The 23,106-nt window shown below is 38.7% G+C and overlaps 1 protein-coding gene across 7 annotated transcripts in view; it reads right to left on the bottom strand.

The window, feature by feature from the left end:
- Positions 1–213: 213 nt before the first annotated feature.
- LOC127568570 (forkhead box protein N2-like) overlaps positions 214–23,106 on the bottom strand; it is a 51,662-nt gene continuing 28,769 nt past the window's right edge. For all 7 annotated transcript variants that reach the window (XM_052012477.1, XM_052012478.1, XM_052012481.1 and 4 more), the window contains 4 exons: positions 17,391–17,455; positions 13,708–13,776; positions 12,262–12,376; positions 214–8,215 (listed from right to left, as the gene is read on the bottom strand). In XM_052012477.1, the coding sequence (XP_051868437.1) occupies positions 7,807–8,215; positions 12,262–12,376; positions 13,708–13,776; positions 17,391–17,455 (658 nt within the window). In that variant the 3' untranslated portion in view covers positions 214–7,806. The remainder of the gene's footprint in view (positions 8,216–12,261; positions 12,377–13,707; positions 13,777–17,390; positions 17,456–23,106) is intronic.

Genomic DNA, 23,106 nt, shown 5'->3' with positions numbered 1-23,106 from the left:
TATTGGACCAGAATTTGAGGAAGTCACTGTCACAGAGATCACAGCAATAGATCACAGTGGTTCAACAGCAGGTCTTGAAACAGATCCATAGTAATGGGCTAGTGCCGATGTAATTAAATACAAAATAGATATTTCATATGAAGAAATTTAGGAATACAGGAATATAGCCAGAAACTTGCAAACAAAAAAAGGTTTATTAAGTAATTTCATATGTATGCAATTTGTGTATCTTTGGTGAAAATAAACATCTATAACATAGGGTAACATACATGTTTTGTATGGTATAATTAAACAATTTTTTAAACAGATTCCAACAACCTTTTCAAGAATCAGATTGGCAAAATGTTTTGGTTAAAAAATTACATTGTAGGCACGAGGCAATCAGCACAAATCTTCTAACACAGGAAGTCACACATATCTTTCCCTACCCCCCATTATGCTAAAAGCAATATTTGCTGTTTTATGAAAGAAACAAACCAGTTATGTTGGCATATTAAATGTTAAGCAGGTATTTTCAGTTAAGAAGTATAAGAACAGGAAGTATTGGAAAAGCAACATTTTACATCCATATAATTGCTTTGTTATCTCACTGAATTTCAAGTTCTTAATCCATTTCACTGCTACTTTAGCTTAAAAGTGTTTCATTATCCTACAGCTACCCGAGCACCATTCAGGTTTTACTACATGCAATATTCAACAAAATAGAATAAGATATAACTCACACAATGTCAGCTCAAGCCAAAAGCCAAAATCAGCTTGATGAATAAAATATCAATGTCTAACAAAGGCAACTTCTTTCATATAAACAGCTATGGCAATAAGATACTCCTGTAAACATCAACTTTGCAGATTTTGTTCACTGAAATCACAGAATCCAAAATGTACTAATATTGTCCCATTGCATTTGTTTCATTGGCAAAATATTAAAAGGGGTTTTCTCTACTTCAAAACATCAAAACAGGTGTAGAACAAATCTCATACAGCATAACAAACACACTCAAGCAGTCAATGCTTGGAAACACATCCCAGACATTGCTTCCCACTTTAATGGGGAATGAGTTTTAATTTTGAGAAACTTGGGTGGAAAATTTAAAACTCTGAATCATTTCAGAGTGGAAAACGCAAGCTCCATATTTAATAACCTTGCACCTAGCTCAAGCTAGAATAGTTGGGTTGGAAAGAGACTGCGTGAAAGCTATGGATCCTACCCGATTAGTGTCCAGAGTCTCGTGTTGTAGTTATTGTAGCTATTTCTATCAAGTCTCAAACTTGATATCAGCTCCTCAAAGAGCAGTGACACTTGCTGCTGATCCACACAGAAGTACACACCAGTTTGAACTGCCACCTTTTGCAAAAGAAGGGAGAAGTAATGAAAAGTTTTTTTTAAATCAACTCATTTAAAGTAAGAGAGAATCACCTTTGTCCTCACAGGCAATTAAACAATACACATTTGGGATCAGGAAAGAACTTCTGGCAGTCCTCTATTTTACATGACAGCTGCTATATTCACTCTGTGGCTGATTTTTTTTGCCTACTGCAGACATTTGAATAGTGATTTATTTGCTACAATGGCATCAAAGGGCAAGAGTAATCACAATGCTGGTTTGGGAACAAATTAGTTCTACCCTGCATTGCAAGTATTTCAGTAAATTCCCAACCAGATTGTAATCTGAACCATATGCTGCCTGTCCAGTGATGCAGTATAAAAGCACTAATAGCACTGCAGTGTGGAAGAATCAAGTTTAAATATTTTGCATTGTTCTGAAGTGGATCATGATTGAAATTTGTTGCAACTGTAGCCAGTTCCTGTGAGGAGAATGTCTGGTAAGTAACATCCTTTAGTTAGTTCAATGAAACTCTAATGCAGCATGCAGCTAGTCAGTGCTGAATGAACCGATTTCAGCTGCGATTGTAGAAGGAATGCTGCACTAGCCTCAGCATACCTGTTCTATGGAAGAAAGAGAAATCAGCTACGATTCACTTTCCCAGTTCTAATGTGTATTATGCTACAGCAATGTGTACATTAGGTGCTGGCAGCATCAAATACATCAGTAATACCTGTGAAACTGTATCCAAGTAATCAGTGGCTTTGGAGAGTGGTAGGGAGAGAATTGTCCAAGCAAAATTCCTGCTCCTCTGAAGCAGTTGGAAAAGTCATTGTTCAGAGTAACTACAGGGTCCAGAAATGATGGCCTTAATTTCAACTGTTAAATTATCTTTCTTCAGACATGAATGTATGCCTGGACAAAGTACGAAGGATAGCTAGCCAGTGTTGTACAATGTATGAAGTCCCATTCAGAGAAGGAAACGTAACAAATCTTGCCAATAAACACTTATAGAAAGTAAACATCGAGACAACAATCAAATAATAGTTCTTTTTAATTGATAAATAGCTTGTTTAGAAGATTTCAAATTGTTCAGCGGGTAACAAAGGCACATGTAAACAAACATCATCTTTAACGTTGTTGAACTGACAGCCACTTTGATCTGTAATTCTTGATTTAATATTTTATTTATGAACAGTATTTATTTTGTAGCTCTGTATAACTACTGTACATTGAAGAATGCAGTAGGGGAAAAATAGTTAGGATGATGTTAAGAAAATTCATGCATGAAGCCACATTTTGGTGTGCAATAGCAATTATATACATAGTTGTGTATTGCCAAACAAGCTGTAAGTAGATTCCCCACCAAATAAACATATGGTGAAAACTTGTATTCAGTTAACCAATTCAATTTCAGCATAGTCCAAACCTTGGCAACAAAATGCATTCAAGATTTTTCGTAAGGTCCACTCCATGTGCATTCCATAAACAACCAAAAGAAAATAAAAATATTTCTCTTCTTTGGCAAGGAGGCACTCACAGGACGATGGTGCATCAAGAAACCAGCTGATTAAGAAATGGTGCATATGTAATGTTTATTTGTATCGACACTAAACCACTGCCAACAGTTGAGAAAAAAGGGGAAGACTGTAGGGGAGCTGTGCTGGTGTAATTCATTGTACTGGATTACAGTGCCACATATGTTTTTGAAGAATCTGAAATGAAACCATTTCATTTATTTCATTTCTAACTTTACCTAGTTCTACTGAAAGGTTATTGACTTGAAACTATAACTCTTGTTTCTCTGCAGCTGCCTAACCTGCTGAGTATTCCAAATTTTTGTTTTTTTGTTTTTAAATACATTTAGAAGCTTAGGGAAAATACTCACTAACCCATATAATGAAAGTAAATTTAAACTGATAATTATTTATTTTCCTTTTAAAAAGTGTATTGAGCCATATACAGAAGAAATGGAAAAAATGTGAAAATAATAGTCCTTCAAATATAGTTTCTTGTTAATAAATGGATATTTTAGGATGCTGGGGAAATGGAGAATTCAGCAAAATATTTAATTAAATAATGTTTACATAGTAAAAGCTATACAGAGAAAATGTGATAGTATACATGTTACAATTTTCTTATGAGAAAATAAATTAATGAACAATGTAGCTACATGGTCACATTCTAAATTGTCAGCCTGTGTATTTGCATGGGCCTATTCAACCTGTAATAGCCGGGTGGAATGTTTTAAGACTATGATACCAACTAGTGCAAAATATCCACTGTGTAATCTCAACAACATTAAGAACTTTAAAAAATTGCTCTACCCTCTTTTCCCTCCATCATATGGGACATGAAAGCTGTTACGCCACTTAGCCTCTGATCTGTGGCAAAAGTTGTTGGAGACCTCAATTTGGCAGAGGAAAAATATGGAAATAAAAATCAAGCAGACATTCCAGCAGACTTTAAAGTTGTGTTGGTTTGCATGCAAAATACGCCATTATGTAATAAATAGTATAATGGACATATCCTATAGCATTATCTGTAGGAGAAAAGTCATTGGTCACAGCACTAAACACACGAGAGAATATCAGTAATTAGCTGTATTCCACAAAAGGGACTGAATATGCAGGGGAGTATGTAACCTGAGGCTGCTACTCTTGCTCATGCTTAGCCCTATGAACCAAAAGATGAATTTTTCACACATATAATTTGCCTCCCTATGGATTTCTTTGTGAAAACTGGTGAACAATTAAGATATACCAATTTACCAACAGGAATTGTCAATTGCTGAGCACCCTGAATACATGGTGTAATAGTTCATACAATGCAACATGAAGCCATCACCTTTGCCAAGGAACACAGTGTATTTTTTACTGGCCTGAGAGGATTTCAGAACCTTATACCCATATGGAAATCACTGGAAAAACTTTCAGCTTGAATATTGAATATGTTTTTTTCCAAAATGAGAAAAAATATTTAGAAATTTATAATATTCTTCAGTATTGGCAAATAACTTTTTCTCTGTACTATAAATTATATATTCCTACAAGACCAAAAGAAAGCAGATTAATTTTGTGGCAGTTGCCCTTTGCTCTTTTAAATGAAAAAACTTTTTTAAAATCATATTTATACTACCTTCATTACCTCTTTCCCAAAAAGCATCACTCTTCAGAACTCCAAAATACACAGGATCAGAAAATAGTATGGAAAAAATAAAGGAGAAAATAAATGGTCCAATAAAGGACGATTACATAAAACAGACCATTAAGTACACATTTGAATCACAAGCATCCAAGACTAAATGCTGCAACTTCAGAAAAGCTTTCCGTGTGTATCAATTTCAATGTAATTCCTCCTAAGAGAGAGAGACCTGATGTGATGGCCTAAGAACATTAACTGATAACAAAAAAGCAATGGCAGCAAACACCTCGTGTGGAGAGAGAAAATTCTGTGGCTGTTGGAAATTCAACATATAAACAGAAAATGCTGGAAATACTCAGTATGTCAGGCAACATTTGTAAAGAAATCCACTTAGTTAGTGTTTCAGGTCTATGACCTTTCATCAGAAGTGCTGATGGAAGGTGAATGGTTTGAACTGTTAACTCATTAAAAGATGCACATGCTGGAATTTTAATCTGAAATAAAACAAAAAATTATAGAAATACTCAGCAGGTCAACTGGCATTTCTGGAGAGAGAAGCAAAATTAACTATTTACTTCTGGTGATTGCCTACAAATGCTATCTGATTTGCTGATTGCTTCTGGCATTTTGTATTCTCTTTTTAAAATATTAATTTGTATGTGCAACCAGAGAGATTTTATAATGTGGATATAAAATGTCCCTTTAATATCAATTTTGATTCCCATTCAATTTTGCAAAAAAATTGCAAAATACACTCACAGGCTCAAATTTCAATGCTGTGTTTCAAAAAAAGCTCTTATACCTCATCTGCTTGGTGCTTCTTGGTTGCCAATCTGAAATGGGCAAAAGTAGAAGCTATTTGGCAGATAAAATAGAGCTTCATTCAGCAAAATGCCAGTGTAGGCAGTAATTGTAGGCTTATCATCAAAGGGCAAATCAGGGCAAACAGGCTCTGGGAAAGTTGGGGAATGGAGTATAGGGCAACAAAACCAACATGTTTCATACAATAATTCCTACTGCTCTTTACTTCACAAAGGAAAGACTATGACCTTATCTTGAAAGGTCTCTCATTCCACCTGACAGCTATTGATCTGAATCTCAAGATTAGGAAGTTGCAGTACATTCCCTACTCAAACCCAAGTTGACATAGGTAAGCACAGGTTTACGAGGTCTTCAACTTGCTGTGTTCCTCACTGAAACAGTTGGAGTTCACTGTGCAAATGCAGATAGGATTCTGACTGAACAGTATGTTGAAGCAGGCTACAATTTAATTATTCACTTCTTTCCCCTTCATTCACCCATTTGTTCCCTGATAGCCTGTAGGTAAAATTTAACCCCTCACGCTTGGATTTAGTACTGCCCATAATGATCAAACATATCAAAAAGTATGGATTTACATTACTGTTATATTTTTCCAAAGATCCTGCTTCAGCAATAGCACATTAACAATGCATAACACTAAAAATTTTACAAGAATGGATCACTATAAAAGTCTCCTAATGTACATTGCGAAGTGAGCTTCCAGCAAAGGTGGATTAGCAGTCTATCAGCAGTTCCTGGTTCAACAATCCCAATAACATACAACCACAAAAAAGTTCTGCCTTTGCCATTTAGTAGGACTGATTGAATATTGCGCACATTAAAAAAAATTCAAATAACACCATATAGGGTTGCATAACTTGAGACATGATCAACAATCCAAATAAAGGATACGTTAAAATTTGCACAAAATAGTACAGTCCCAATATAGTATAAATGCTTTGTAGCAAAATTATTTTTCATTGGTGGTTTCCTATTGTGGTGAAGATGAAAAACTCCAGTAAGGGATTAATTCTGCTTATTTCACACTATTTCGGGTATTAGTAAAGGTTAATATCTTACAGCTGGCCAACTCTGTATCTGTAATGGTGTGGTGTAGAAGAAATAACATTTTCAAAGAAGAACATAATTAAGAAGCAAAATTAATAAGTACATTTGCATGAATTACAAAATCCTACTCTGGTCAGTGGATTTAGAGGTCATAAATCATTACCATAAGCATTAGAATTTTAGGATTCAGTAGAATGTACCTCAACTTTTTAAAATAATTTTTTAAAATGTAAAAATTGGTAGTATGTTGCTTTTGTTTTACATGCTGATTTTAATTCTAAATTACACACCACGTTAAGAGGTACTGCTTGCTTACTAGTAAAGGCATTCTAATCCTCTTTGATATGACCCATACAGTAATGTTTTTCAATACAGTCACTACTGGGCTGTGCTATCATATGACTTGCAGGTGTGCATTTCCAGTTTAACATATCCAACTGAGATTTTCGTTTGAACAATTTAAAATATACAGCCAATCTTCTCCCAGTAATAATTTCTGCAAATAGCCAACACAGTCTAATAAGATCATGGAAGCATGACTACAAGTGATGACATTTTTAAAAAAATTATAATAAACTGCATAGCAATCTCAACTTTGTTCCATTGTAAAGTGCAGCGACATCACAATCTTCATGAATTCATTCAATTGCAGCCTGGGCAGCAGCTAAGAGATATCATAAGTTGCTGTACATGGGGGAAAAATTAACCACTTTCCAACACAAAGCATTGCACGTTGGAAAATGTGTACAGTAATCTATGTTTATAGGAAATGAACTTTGCTGTGATATCCCACACAGTCATATGACTAGTTGAGTTAATCTATGCATAAAGAATGGTGATTAATGATGGTTGCTCATGTCAGTGAAGCCAGCACCTTAGAGAGGTTTGTTTCCAATCGAGGGTTACTTAGCTGTGATGTGCCACTGGCAACAATTCTGTGTTCACTAGGAACCAAGAGAAGCATATTTGAAAAAGGAAAAAAAAAGAGATGGTAACTTTTTAAGTGTCTTTACCAACATGCTAGTTTTAGAAAATACTGTTTACAATCTCCAAGATGTCTAAAGTATTGCAAAGCCCCACCACCCCTTTTCAACCCTATTCAAATTTTTCCTAAAAAAAATCTCAATTTGCACTCGGTTGCAGTTTTAACCAATGAAAGTTTAAACACCTATTGTGACATGCAGACTGATTCACTGCATGTGCTGTGGACTTGCAGCAATCAATAGGTGCTTTAGGAGTCCACATTTAAAGAATTGATACAACTCTAAAGAGAGCTGCTTGTTTTCAGAAAAGGTGCAAACATATGGCAGTTTACGCAGAAGGACAAACACTTCTGTCTTTGTATGGCTTTTATCTTCCATTTGAGAAGGATTTCATTGAAGAATATTGCCACATTGACGCACAATGGGAGACAAGAAAGGAGACCAGCTATTTTGCACAATGTTTTTCTTGTCTGTTTTTTCCTGGTTTACTGACTAAAGAGTCCAGCAAGATGCAAAAGTGAACCAGCAGCTTCCTTCAGTTCTTCATCAACTTCATGCTGCATTGTTCTGCAGCTATTTCCAGCTGAATGCAACACATTAGAGGCACTGGCACCTAGCAAGTCATTTGACTCATTCTCACAATCATCCGCTTCAGACTCTTCATCACTATGGAAACCCTCACTTCCATCACTTCCCTGACGGCTAGCTTTTGGAATAAATTCATAAACTTCCTCCACTGAGGAGAAGGATGAGACACTAGACCTTGATTCACTGCGAAGAGAGACTGTTCCATTTGCACTGTAATTGTGATCTTCCTTTGGATCATTGTTGATAATTGGTAAGCCAGATAGACTTTTGCCAGCTTTCTGTAACGGAGAAATTTCCACATTCTCTCTAAAATGCATAAAAATAAAATTTCAAAGAGTGTCGCTGATTTTCAAAAAGGCACATAAGTAACCTTAAACTCTTTCTGGAATACTTTACTAGGAGTAAACCCAAGGATTATCTGTATAACAATCAATGCAATTTCAGAGGAGGAAATATTTCCTCTTTTTTTTAAAAAAAATAATTGGCATTTTAGGTGGACGATTGATAAGAAAGGAATCAAGTTATATAGGGATAGGGAAGAAAATGGTACTTCAGTGGATCATCCATGATCTGATTGAATGGCAGAGCAAGCATAAGGGACCATGTGGCCTCCTTCATGTGGTCATTATTAAGGACGAGGTTTTGGGGTACTTGGAAACTCATGATAAAATAGGCCAAAGTCAGCATGTTTTCGTTAGGGGGAGATCTTGCCTGACAGGATAGTGTAGAAGGTTGTCGAGGGCTACAACGGGACATTGATAGGATGCAAAGCTGGGCTGAGAAGTGGCAGATGGAGTTCAATTGGAAAAGTGTGAAGTGATTCACTTTGGAAGGTTGAATTTGAAGGCAGAATACAGGGTTAATAGTGGGATTCTTAGCAGTGTGGAGGAACAGAGGGATCTTGGGATCCACATCCATAGATCCCTTAAGATTACTGCTCAAGTTGTTAAGAAGGTGTATGGCATGTTGGCCTTCATTAGTTGGGGGATTGAGTTCAAGAGCCGCCAGGTAATGTTGCAGCTTGATAGAACCCTGGTTAGACCCCACTCGGAGTATTTTGTTCAGTTCTGGTCACGTCACTATATAGCAGGGACGTGGAAGCTTTAGAAAGGGTGCAAAGGAGATTTACCAAGGATGCTACCTGGATTAGAGAACATGTCTTATGAGGATAGGTTGAGCGAGCTAGGGCTTTTCTCGCTGGAGTGAAGGAGAACGAGAGGTAACCTGATAGAGGTGTACAAGATAAGAGGTATAGATTGAGTGGACAGCCAAAGACTTTCCCAGGGCAGAAATGGCTAACACAAGGGGGCATAATTTTAAGGTGATTGGAGTCAAGTACAAGGGGGATATCAGAGGCATTTTTTTTTTAAACAGAGTGGTGGGTGCGTGGAACATGCTGCCAGGGGTGCTGGTAGGGTGCTGGTAGAGGCAGATACATTAGGGACATTTAAGAGACTCTCAGATAGGCACATGGATGATAGAAAAATGGAGGGATATGTTGGAGGGGATGGTTAAATTGATCTTGGAGTAGGTTAAAAGGTCAGCACATCCTGGGCCAAAGGGCCTGTACTATGCTGTAATGTTCTATGTTCTAAATCCGCTGGAATTCTTTGAGGAAGTAACAGGCAGGATAGATAAAGGAGAGTCAGTGGATTTTGCTTATTGGATTTTCAGAAGGCCTTTGACAAGGTGCCGCACGAGGCTGCTAAACAAGATAGGAGCCCATGGTATTACAGGAAAGGTACTAGCATGGATAGAAGATTGGCTGACTGACAGAAGGCAAAGAGTGGGAATAAAAGGGGCCTTTTCTGGTTGGTTGACCGGTGACTAGTGGTGTTCCGCAGGGGTCGGTGTTGGGTCCGCTACTTTTCATGTTACATGTTAATGAGCTGGATGATGGAATTGGGGGCTTTGTGGCCAAGTTTGTGGACGATACAAAGATAGGTGGAGGGGCAGGTAGTATTAAGGAAGCAGGGAGTCTGCAGGAGGACTTGGACAGGTTGGGAGAATGGGCAAAGAAGTGGCAGATGGAATACAGCGTAGGGAAGTGTATGGACATGCACTTTAGTACAAGGAATAAAGGCGTAGACTATTTTCTAAACAGGGAGTGAATTTAGAAATTGGAGGTGCAAAGGAACTTGGGAGTTTTAGTGCAGGATTCCCTAAAGGTTAACTTGCAGGTTGAGTCAGTTGTAAGGAAGGCAAATGCAATGTTGCTATTCATTTTAAGACGACTAGAATATAAAAGCAAGGATGTAATGCTGAGGCTTTTTCAGGGGTTGGTCAGACCACACTTGGAGTATTTGTGAGCAGATTTGGGCCCCATATCCTTCCTTAATGTGCTGGCATTGGAGAGGGTCCAGAGGAAGTTTACCAGAATGTCCCGGGAATGAAAGGGTTAACGTATGAGGCACGTTTGATGGTTCTAGAACATAGAACATTACTGCACAGTACAGGCCCTTCAGCCCACAATGTTGTGCCGACATTTTATCCTGTTCTAAGATGTATCTAACCCTTCCCTCCCACATAGCCCTCCATTTTTCTATCATTCATGTGGCTGTCTAAGAGTTTCTTAAATGTCCCTAATGAATCAGCCTCCATTACTTCTGCTGGCAGTGCATTCCACGCACCCACCACTCTGTGTGAAAAGAAACTTGCCTCTGACTTCCCCCCCATACCTTCCTTCAATCACCTTAAAATTATGCCCCCTCGTGTGAGCCATTTTTACCCTGGGGGAAAAAAGTCTCTGACTCTCCACTCTATCTATGCCTCTTATCATCTTGTACATCTTGATCAAGTCACCTCTCATACTCCTTCATTCCAAAGAGAAAAGCCCTAGCTCACTCAACCTATCCTCATTAGACATGCTCTCCAATCCAGGCAACATCCTGGTAAATCTCCTCTGCACCCTCTCTAAAGCTTCCACATCCTTCCTATAATGAGGCAACCAGAACTGAACACAATACACCAAGTGTGGTCTAACCAGAGTTTTATACAGCTGCAACATTACCTGGCGGCTCTTGAACTCAATACCCTGACTAATGAAGGCCAAGACACCATATGCCTTCTTAACTACCCTATCAACCTGCGCGGCAACCTTGAGGGATCTATGGACGTGGACCCCAAGATCCCTCTGTTCCTCCACACTGCTAAGACTCCTGCCATTAACCTTGTATTCTGCCTTCAAATTCAACCTTTCAAAATGTATCACTTCACAATGGAATTCATTGCTACAGGCGGCTGTGGAGGCCAAGTCATTGGGTATAGAACCATACAGCACAAAACAGGCCCTTCGGCCCACCATGTTGTGCTGTCCATCAAACCACCCTCACACTATCTAACCCTTTCCTCCCGCATATCCCCCTATCTCACATCCTCCATGTGCCTATCCAACAAACTCTTGAACCTGTCCAATGTATCTGCCTCCACCACCACCCCAGGTAGTGCATTCCATGCACCAACCACTCTCTGGGTGAAAAACCTCCCCCTGACATCTCCCCTGAACCTCCCACCCATAACCTTAAAGCCATGCCCTCTCGTCTTGAGCATTGGTGCCCTGGGAAGGAGGCGCTGGAAGTGGAGGTTTGAAGTGGAGGTTAGATTCTTGATTGGTAAGGGCGTCAAAGGTTACGGGGAGAAGGCAGGAGAATGGGGTTGAGACGGAAAAATAAATCAGCCATGATCGAATGGTGAAGCAGACTTGAAGGAATGAATGGCCTAATTTTGCTCCTATGTCTTATGGTCTGTGGTCTCCTGCTTCTTATTGCTCATGTTCTTACATTTAGTGTTTCTGAAGGGCAAATATATAGATTATTGAAAAATGGATACAGATATATAACCCAGAATCCCATTTTTGCTCCTAAATTTCTGATGCTCTTTTTTAATCTTTGTGGGAGAGAAAGGAGGATGCATGGTTAACATATAAATTACTTTGCCCAACAATCTGCCAGTATTTTGACCAAAACTTGTAAACCATGAAGTTAAAAACACCTTAATAATATCCTTACCAAAAATTAACTTTGGAATAAATTCAAAGACATGCTATAACCTAATTTCTAAATTAGTCTATGAAGCAATTCACTTTCTTAAATAGGGTATAATTTGCAGCCTACCTAACTGATTGTACTCCTCCATGTAAATACCTAGGTTGTGTATAGCTGCTGTGGGCCTGGCTGAGCTCATCCAAATACCCCCAGCCTAACACCGAGATCCAAGAACTCCTTGCTTGGTATGACTGTTTCTCATTGGTGACTTTACTCTGAATTTTTTCAAAGCAAGATAAATACCTACCATGCTCACACCCAATTATTGAAATCAGCCACTGTGCAAAAGTAAACTAAACATTGCTTTACCTTGTTCTGTGTGTGGTTTCAGGCATTTTCATTGTAAGAGGGGCAAGCTTTGAAAATGCACGTTTGTGGCTACGTTTTCTGCTTAGCACTGGACTGTGTTGCTGAGAAGAATTACCTGTCAAAATAAAAGAGAAAAGATTTGATCATTACTTACTGAAGCTGATAGGAAAGGAACAATTTGGTTTTACATAATAAGTTGAATAATGCCTTTTCCTTTAATTTTTAATAAAAATATTTTAAGAGCGTGATGGGGCAAACTTACTGGATTTATTGCATGGAAAACTGGATTACAAGTTAACATAACAAAAGTGACATAACTGTCCTTACTGCCTATATTTAACATTTTCCAATCTTTAATACTGCAAGATAATACCAGAAAATAAGCCATTGATACCTCATTTCTTTGTTGGTTCTTAGTTTGTCAAACTTCTTAAGGTAATCTTCAATCTCTAGAAACTGGAATCCTCATGTGTGAGGTGGGGTTGGGTACTAGAAGGCACCCTCTCCTCTATGATCATCCAGGGGGAAAAAAATACATATTTTGCCATAAAATTAGAGATGTACATTTGTACCCCTTCAAAAAAAAAATGGCAAATTTGAATTCCTGCGCACACTTCTGCAGATTATGTGGCATGTACTAAGAATTTTTAAATGTGATCATGGTAGATGCAGAAACCACGTTGTTGGGCACTGAGTTCTGAACTCCCAACCCTCAACACAAAAAATTCTCAACTGCGCTCCAATCCTTCCACCAGTTATTTTAAGACTAATGAGGGCAATAGTCACTGTCTAGGCTTGCACCTGAACATCTAGCACTTGGGCTGCTGATTCTTTTGAAATCACAGTTATAAAAACATTTGTAGACCTTCACTGATAACTTATTAACTAGGATGCAATCTAAACAGATGTACAAGGCCAGAAAGAAGATGCTGGCTTTGTTATTTCTCAAAATTCCTGAACGCATGTGCATTTCATCTTTTTATGCATTTCTTAGTAAAATGAGACCAAATGTAAAATATCTTAATCTTTGAGCACTTTACTTTCTTAATTACTAAACGGTGCTGTTTGTTTAACTGAATATTTACATGTAATATACTTGCCTGTGTTATCTGCATCCATACAAGTTTTCTTTTGCTTGGTTCTGATATTGACAGTAATATGCAAAACCCCTCTTTGGGTAACCAAATCTAGGACTAGTCAGCAGTACCCAGTGGACAAGGTTGGATATTGTAAACTTTTTTGGAGTTGATAGCTTCAGAGTTGGAGGGCAAATGATTTTGGTTCAAGGAAAAGAGCCCCTTTTGAAATAGATGCCTTGGTTTATTTTGTAGTGATAAACCAGTCAAATTTTCAAATAATTGTCCTCAATCTGACCCCAGAAACAGATACTACAGGCATATTAACCCAACCTAGCAATAAAGAAAACTGAAATAAAAGGCGGCTTACACTGAGGAAGTCTTTGTTCTGGAGAAGAATTCAGCAACATCATAGCAGTGGCAGCATCAATATCAGAACCTAAGAAAAAAAATGTAACGTCAACAAATGAATTTAGATTAATCATCAGTTACATAGCCAATCTAGCTTGGCAGAGGCATACAAAACTGACAAAAACAGCAATCATGTCACTTCACTGGTAAGTCAATAACTTAAGAGTTCTATTCTCCTGAGAGAGTAAATGATATAAATTATGAACAACCTACTATAACTGGCCAGATTTTAAGTCAGCCGCCAACAGCCAATTATAGTGTTAGGTTTTGGTAGTCATAGTTACAAGCATAGGCATGGAAATTCTAGACACAACAGTAGCTGCACTGCCAGCAGTAAAAAAAAATCTAAACTCCAGCTTCATTGCTATAGAATACAAAACCAAATCTGGGGCTACTGAACTCTCTATTTTTTGACGCAGAGTCTCTGGTAATTTCTGAAAACAATCAGGGCTCCAGCAAATTTCAGATTAATGCAGATTTAAAAGGCACATTCTCAGCAGGCATCATTTGTGGCTCCTGATATCACATCTGTGCACATGCTGAGGTTTAGCTTGGTGAGTCTCATGATCAGTTAACTGCAACAGTTCTCAGCTATGGAAATGCAAGACCATTCTTAAAAACATGCAAGATGTTGATTTGCTTTGCTGTTAAAAGGCTTAAATAATTTTCTTCAATGAATTAATTGATAAAAGTACAAAACAGTTCTTTATAGTTGACTGTCCAAAGTTAAATTGCTATTCCACAATGAAGTGGCTGATCCCAGCTGGGGCAGAGTCAAGTTGCAACAATTTACCATAATATGTTCTAGGACAAGGAAAGGATTGGGTGGGGCTAGATGGGACTAGAAATCAGAATTTAACTTGTGTGTGTGCTATAAGTCTGGGCGTTACTGTTGATGAGCCTACCAGCACACCATTGGGACTCACATGAAAAATAGACACTTGAATAAAGAATTGAAAAGCAATTGGATGCTCGCAAGTACACCCAAGTAGAACCAGTAAAGCAGAAAGTAGCAACAACAAATGTTGGCTGATCACTGATCAACTTAGGGAAGGAAGTTCAAAATGGGCTGCTGTAAATTAGATATTTTTTCCTGCAAGACATATACTGTTGTACAACTCGTATTTAAATGATATTAATATTAAATATTGTGCCAATATGGATAATCAAAGCCATGACCTTGCTCTTCCTTATCCAGTATTGACACACCATTCAAACAAGAATTGCTGGATAGAAATAAGAACATTGTAAGCTTGGCCAATATCTCAGCTCTGCTTCAGGGTTAAGTACATAATTTTCTGCGATGTAGGTGTTGGTGCCAAGACCAGTACTTATTACCCATCACTAATTGCATCGAAAAGTGGTGACAAGCCACCTTTTTGAATTACTGCAGTCATGCTACAGAATGCTACCAAGGTGTGACAGGATTTAGACCTAATGACAATAAAGAACTGATTATGTACTTCAGCTCAGGGTGGCGAGCAACTTGGAGGTGATGTTGTTCCCATGTCCTTCTTGGTCTTAGAGGATGCAAGTAACTGCAGTGCATTTGGTAAATGGCAGGCATTGCAGCCAAAATACAGCAGTGATATATCGGAAAAGAATATTAAACAGTGGATCAGGTGCCTTTTAAATAGGCTGTTTTGTCTTGGATGGTGTTGAACTGCATTCATGTAGGCAAGCAGAGAGTATTCCATCATGCTCCTGATTCACACCTGATGGTGGAAGGCAGGCTGTGGCATCTCAGGAAGTGAGTTATTCGCTGCAGGGTACCCAGCCTCCGACTTGTTCTTGAAATTGTGATATCTATGTGATTTGTCCAGTCGAGTTTCTGGTCATTTTGCGACCCCCATGAAGTTGTTTGAGAGGGACTTGGTGATAATGTCATTGACTACCACGGGTAAGTTGTTGGACACACTTCTTGGAGATGATCATTGCCTGGCACTTTTCAGTCCATGCCTATATGTCCTCTAAGTCTTACTGCATGCTCTCATGGATTGTTTCATTTACTGAGGATGTCCCTCTTTTGTTATGGGTGAAATGAAGTAATCTTCACAGATCACAGACTGCAACTTCTGAATTATGCATGACTTGTGTTTGTTTTATTTGCTAATATTCTGAAATATGTTCCCTGATGTAAAGAGGGCACCAAAAGCCTTGCAAATTGGTGAATCCCTTCCAGAACCAGTAGTTTAACATGATGAGAATTCAACCAAAAACAGCTGAGTTCTCTTAATGTTCTGCCAAGCCAATGGGCCAGTTTTATTTTAAGTAGCCCTTCCCTTCCCTGATGGTTAATCAAAATTTTCCAGTGAGTAACTAAGCTGTGGAAATTTCCAAAGCCCTGACCGGAGCCCAGTTAATTGGGCTCAGCCAGGGCAGTAGAGAAGCACCAAATTAACTTACCTCCTGGACAGGGAAGGTAACATGCCACATTAGTGAAGCCTCCAACACTACTTTGTTACACCATGCTAAAACTTTATGCATATAGGCATTACAGGATAAGTTATACCTGCAACTGAGTAAATTATCAATAAGCACTGGCAGGTCTCAATACTATATTGGAGGCTTCTGGAATTGTGTTCTACTAGGAATCAGTGTCTTCAAAACAATGAGAAGGAAAAATGACACAGAAAAGAAGAGTAGCAACTTATCGCCTTTCCTTCTGTGGAGTGGAATCTTCCATCCAAAGACTGGCAATAATGTGACTGATCTTCACAAAACAAAATTATGAAGGGAACAGAGGTAGAATAGTTATTGTCTATGTATTATCTCTGATGATACTGCCAAACTGTGAAGGGGATAGTTTGTGGTACAGTGGTTGATACAATAATGCATGAAATGGATTAAGCTGAATAGTAAAGTTCTATCTGGACTAATAAACAACACGTTCTAAGGAATGTAATAGAAACCTATAACTTGGACAAATGTAAGGAAATATTAGAGTGTACTCTGCAACAGACTGTCAAAGGATGAACAGAATTTAATTAAAATATTTTAAATTTACGAGACTGAGTCAGTGGATCAGCAAGGGTCTATGTCCCTCAGCACAGAGAGCAATAACTCAGCTTTAAATTTAACATCATTGATAGGAGGGTGTTGAAGAAGTGTATTTTCGCCCAAAGAGTGAAGGCAGGAGAGGGGGGTCTGAAACTCAGTGACTGAAAGAATGGTGGAGGCTTAAACCTTCTACGCACTTGAAAACTACAAGACAAGCACCCAAATTGCCTTAACCCATGAAGCATTGGATCGGGAGCTAGGATACTTAGACACTAAATGAAATGAGAAATATGGGAATATTGAAATAACGTGAAGGTTAAAGATCAGCCATTATTCTATTGAATTGTGGAGCAGGCTGGAGTGGCTTCTAGTTCTCACATTCTGATAAGAATCAATTCAGTTAACCGTGCAGCATGTGTCAGAACAGGTGCAATGTGGAGAAATTAAAGTAGATTCTCATTGTCATTTTCAAAATAAAACAGCAATGTCAGCCATATTTTAATATAACTACTCTTCAAATGGTCAAGATGTTATTGCCAAGAAATGAATAAGTACATTAGTTCTTGAGTTTACACAAAATTAGTTTATCCAAGTATGTACATTTCCAGTTTAAAAAAAAACAAAAAGGAAAACTGAACTCACTTTTCTGTAGGCTGTCTCGGAGCTGTGGTGATGTTGATGTGAGGTGGTGAGGAGGTGGTGATGCACTAAAAGAAACAATTATATGCTTAAAATAATCACCAGGTGCTAAAGATGCCAACTTGCTTTGATATTGTTTCAAAAGTGTTACTCCCCATGTATGAATCTAGATAACAAATTTTGTCAGGCTATTTGGATAGAGAAAACAAAAATCACATTCAATTATTTGCTCACCTGACATCCACAAACAAGTAGCCAATGACTACTGTGCTTACAAGAAACAACTTTGGTTTATTTGCATTCCCTTGGAACTAGGCATAGAGGATAATTGCAACAAGCAATGACCAAACATCAAACTCGTCAAACAAATTGGTTGGGAAAAAAAACTAATCAGAGGGTTATGATGTCATTTCTGCATTTAGTTGTTCTTAGCCAAGGCTGTTTAAACCCACTTTTTTTTTTATTTACAGCGTCGCAACAGGCCCTTCCGGCCCAATGAGTCCGCGCTGCCCATTTTAAACCCCCAAATTAACCTACCCGTACGTCTTTAGAATGTGGGAGGAAACCAGAGCACCCGGAGGAAACTCACGCAGACACGGGAGAACGCACAAACTCCTTACAGACAGCGACGGGAATCGAACCCCGATCGCTGGCGCTGTAATAACATTGCGCTAACCGCTATGCTACCGTGCCGCCTACCCAAACATTAAACATTTTTTTGTATTTCTATTAATTCTAATTCTTGGTTCCCCACATCACTGTTGTCACAAGTTGTCTTCCTTAAACTCATTATCAAGGCTGTTGAGAGATATCTGAAAGCTGTTAGAAAAGTAGTTTAAAGTGTACAAAGGGACCTTGGGGTCCAAGTCCATAGCTCCCTGAAAGTGGCCACGCAAGTAGAGAGGTGTAATGGGATGTATCTAAGGAGGTAAAGGCAGTGCATGGCATGATTGCCTTCATTGGTCAGGGCACTGAGTACAAGTGTATGGAAGTCATGTTGCAGCTGTATAAAACTTTGGTTAGGCCGCACTTGGGAGTATTGTGTGCAATTCCAGCCGGTCCATCATGGGAAAGATGTGGAGGCTTTGGAAAAGGTACAGAAGAGGTTTACCAGGATGCTACTTGGATTAGAGGGTATGAGCTATAAGGAGCAGCTGGACAAACTTGGATTGTTTTCTCTGTAGCGTCAGAGGCTGAGGGGAGACCTGAGAAGTTTATAAAATTATGAAAGGCAATAGATAGGGTAGACAGATTCTTTTTCCTAGGAGAGAAATGTCAAATACTGGAGGACATGCATTTAAGGTGAGAGGGGGAAGTTTAAAGGAGATGTGCAGGGCAGGTTTTTTTTAAATTTAAAGAGAGTGGTAGGTGCCTGGAACAGGCTGCTAGGGGTAGTGGTGGAAGCAGATGTGATACTGGTGTTTAAAAGGCTTTTAGATAGGCACATGAATGTGCAGGGAATGGAGGTATGTGGATTATGTGCAGGCAGAAGAGATTTAGTTTAATTTGACATCTTGGGCCGGGGGGATAGTTCCTGTGCTGTATTGTTCTAAGTGACTTGATTCTGTCTGTGAAATATGCATGTTGAGCATTCAAAGGTACACATCAGATACAAATTCCAGCACATAAGTATGTCATAATCATTTCCTGCACCTCCCAATTCTGAAGTCACTGAGCTCTGCTGTACTAAAGTCCTGTAGGCACCTAGCCCTTCTCTTTCATGTTGTCAGGTGACCATCTTTAATGTTTAAATGCAAATGTCAGCATATTTAACCAATGGAAAGAAGACCCTGCTAAAACAGGGGAGAGAGGGAAGGACTCAGGAAAAACTGGAGACGAGATTAATAGTGCATTTAACCAACCTCTTCCCCAGAACTCTCTTAAGAGTTAATGGCGAGGAGATGGATAGAAATGTAAAAGCTGTAAGCTGGCAATAGTTCCACTTTATTTGAAAAGGATCATTTTAGTTAGTGTTCATTTATAGCCAGATTTTGTTATTCTTTAGTATTATATTGTTCCAAATGAGCAATACTTATATGGCATGCTGGACATGTGCTCAGAGCACCAGGTCATACTGATATTGAACTGAAATCAAATGGGAACAGTTTTAAATAAAGAATATTCTGCTTCTATCATACAGAAATTGACATAGCTAGATTCCCTGTAGTTCCCTCTGAACTGCAAAGTCCAAGTGATTTGCTCATGCTACAATTTTAGGTGCCCCAAAGTGAGCATGGCTTCTCTGTAAACCTAGACCAAGTATTATATACCACCCATAGACATCCATTATTCTTCCATATTGCTGGAAAAGCAATAGCGGAAAAGATGATTGTTAATGTTGTATATTGAGCTTGGATATGAACTGATAATGATTAATTCAGCCAAGTGGGTTGCCCAAGTCCCTCCAGGGCAAGAATCTGTAATGCAACTTAAAGACTGCACTTTGCTGCCCAAGCAGTTTAACAAGGCTATAGTGCCCCATTCTTCAATGATATCTTCATGTCCTGTATGGAAAGGTTCAATGTGACCTCTTATTTTATGTTGTAGGTGAGAACACTGAAACTCAATGATCAGATTTTTGATCAAGTTTCTGTTTAACACTCACACAATAGTCTGGAATTGCATCAACAATTCTTGGCTTGGACAGGGTTTGATGACAGTTGGAGGGCATCCACAAGGATTCCTTGACAAGCCTACTTCATGGCAGGTGGGTGATATCTTCATACCATGGGAGTTCCAACTCAGTCATGAAAGTGGAAAGAAAACTTGTGGGACCAAAACAAGTCACCAGAAAGATTCTAAGGTGTTCGAGAGACACAGATGTGGCAAAACGAGAAGCTAGAGAATGGAATTCAGAGTTAAAGGCTATTGTGGCTAAAAGAGTGCTAACTTTTGATTGACCAAAAGTAGAAAGGAACAATAAGTATAGGTCAGTGTCTGAAGAGCAAAAGATATGTGAAGAAACCTGTGATGGGGAAGTGGGATATGGTGCTGGTGCTTGGCAGTGATCAAACACATTAGGAGTGATAATGAGCTTCAGGTACAATCAAAATGGCATTGGTGACTGGCCTGTGCAGTGGAGCAAAAACATAATTGGAAAGATTTAAGCAGCGCAATACAATAAAACACACAAGACTTTATAAAGAAATGGAAGATTGCTGATGGGCTGCTTGAAAGTTGAAAGTAGTGTTAGGAGGAGCATTTTGGTTTTTAAAAATAAAACTAGCTGGAGGATAAGGTTTGATTGATGCAAGTTATCAAGCGACTGGGAGCAAAATTTGATGGTCTATAATCAAAAGTAAAGAAAAAGGATTGCCCTATATATTCTGCTAATTCAGAGTATTTTCTCTAGAACCCAGCAATTTAAATTAATTAAAACTAAACATGGATGGATCTCAAATCCAGTTGTGCCAAAAGGCCTGCTCCATGTTGCAATTTTTATGTACACTCACTTTGTAAGGTGCCATGCTGCTCTAGATTGTATTTTTACAAAGCTGTACAAATCCAACACTGACTGAGTTATTTAGTTTTACCCAGGGCACCACACACCTGAGATAGAAAAAAGGAGTGATAATCAGAGCATATTAAAAGGCATTGTTAGAACAGGGAGAGAGAAAATGGAAAAAACAGCAAGTAATATGCAGAACTGCAAACAGTTAAGAATATCGAAGATTTCCTCAGGCAATTTGTTAGGACAGGAATTTCCAATGCAGTAAAAATAATCATTAGCAATTCCACATAGTCAATAGTCCTTTTATCCCAGACCATTACTCCTAAAAAACCTTAACCCATAAATATTTTAATCTTGGTTCTTCATATCACACCTCCAAAATAATGTTTCAATGGTTAAAAAAACCCCTCTTTGCCCTGGATGAGAAAGCAGCCATGTAACCCATTCATAGATCACTTGCCCTTCTACACCAATTATCAGGAAATGTACACAGGATTACCCTTCCAGCCACTTTATATCTTACTGAAAGCAGCCTTCGATCAAGATCTAAATGCCTGCTTCTGCCTCGGGGGTCACTGGAAAATTTTCAGGATTAGAAACAACGGTTCCCAAAATGGAATTTATTCTGAGCAAGTGCGAGGTGTGGCACTTTGGGAGATCGAATGCAAGTGCAAAGTATACAGACCCTTAAAAGCATTGAGGTACAGAGGGGTCTTGGGGTCCAAGTGCATACCTCCCTGAAACCGGCAACACAAGTAGATGGAGTGATTAAAAAAGCCGTATGGCATGATTGCTTTCATTGGTTGGCCATTGAGAAGAGTCAGGAAGTCATGTTGCAGCTGTATAAAACTTGGGTTAGGCTGCATTTGGAGTATTGTGCGCAATTCCGGTAGCCCCATTACAGGAAGGATGTGTAGGCTTTGGTAAGGGTACAAAAGAGGTTTACCATGCTGCTGCCTGGATTAGAGGGTGTTAGCGACAAGGAAAGGTTGGACAAACCTGGATCGTTTTCTCTGGAGCATCAGAGACAGAGGGGAGACCTGATAGAAGTTCATAAAATTATGAGAGGCATAGATAGACAGAATCTTTTTCCCAGTGTAGAAATGTCAAATATTAAAAGGGCATAGATTTGAGGTGAGAGGAGGAAAGTTGAAATAATATGAGGGGCAATATTTTATATAATATATATACATACAGTATACACACACACAAAGTTGTAAGTGTTGGATCGCGTTGCCGGGGTGGTGGTGGAAGCAGACATGATGGCATTTAAGAAGTTTTTAGATAGGGACATGAATATGCAGGGAATGGACAGAGATGGATCATGTGCAGGCAGAAGGGATTAGTTTAATTTGACATAATGTTTGGCATGGACATCATAGGCCAAAGGGCCTGTCCCTGTGATGTATTGTTCTATGTTCTAGAACCAGGACAATACTGAGATCTAATATTGCACCACGATATCAGTGGAATCTGTTATTGGCTAACCCAGCACTGTTCCCAGTTTGACAGGGTTCTGCAGTTCACTAAAGCATCAGGACACGCCAGAAAGATCATCAGATGAACAGGATTCCTTTTGAACTGATCTGTAATCAATGTAGGCTTTGATCACCTCCAGTTATCTTCAATCCTAGAAATAATGTGCAACTTCCCATCAGGGCAAGGTGAGAAAGCATGAAGTAAGACGGTTCATGAATTCTGAGACAGCATATTTGAGTGAATCCCTGTTAGTGGTAGTAATGTCCTCGTGCAGCAACAGAACACTGACCTTACTATCACACCTAAACGCCACATTTCTAGTGTTGTGCACATCAAACAGCATACCCAAAGGATTGGTAATGCTGATAATGAATAGTTCTACACTTTAAATACAAATGCACCAAGCTTCTTCGTGGGGGGGAAAAAACCCTGTGCAATTTCTAAATTTGGTAATTACAATCACTGAAGTCCATCTTTCAGACAAGAAGTGTAAAAATACAATTATGCTAGTGTGCCACCCATATGATTAGTTACCAAGCAGCAAAACACAGTTACAATGATATACACATTTTCCCCACAATGTGTTCCCATAGTAACATTACAACTGGCTTACTTATTATCATTTCTGTCTTGATGGACTTGGGGAAAAAATGAGTAAGATATGAGTGTAATGATAAATTGGTAATAATAAACCAATACCAATTTATCGTTACACTCATATCTCACTCATTTTTCCCCCCCAAGTCCTTTTCACAATCGTTAAATGATGCAAACATATACAGTATCAGT

The sequence above is a fragment of the Pristis pectinata genome, chromosome 3, assembly GCF_009764475.1.
Source record: "Pristis pectinata isolate sPriPec2 chromosome 3, sPriPec2.1.pri, whole genome shotgun sequence".
NCBI lineage: Eukaryota > Metazoa > Chordata > Chondrichthyes > Rhinopristiformes > Pristidae > Pristis > Pristis pectinata.
The sequence above is the reverse complement of the archived record's forward strand: the minus strand, read 5'-3'. Positions and strand labels throughout refer to the sequence as shown.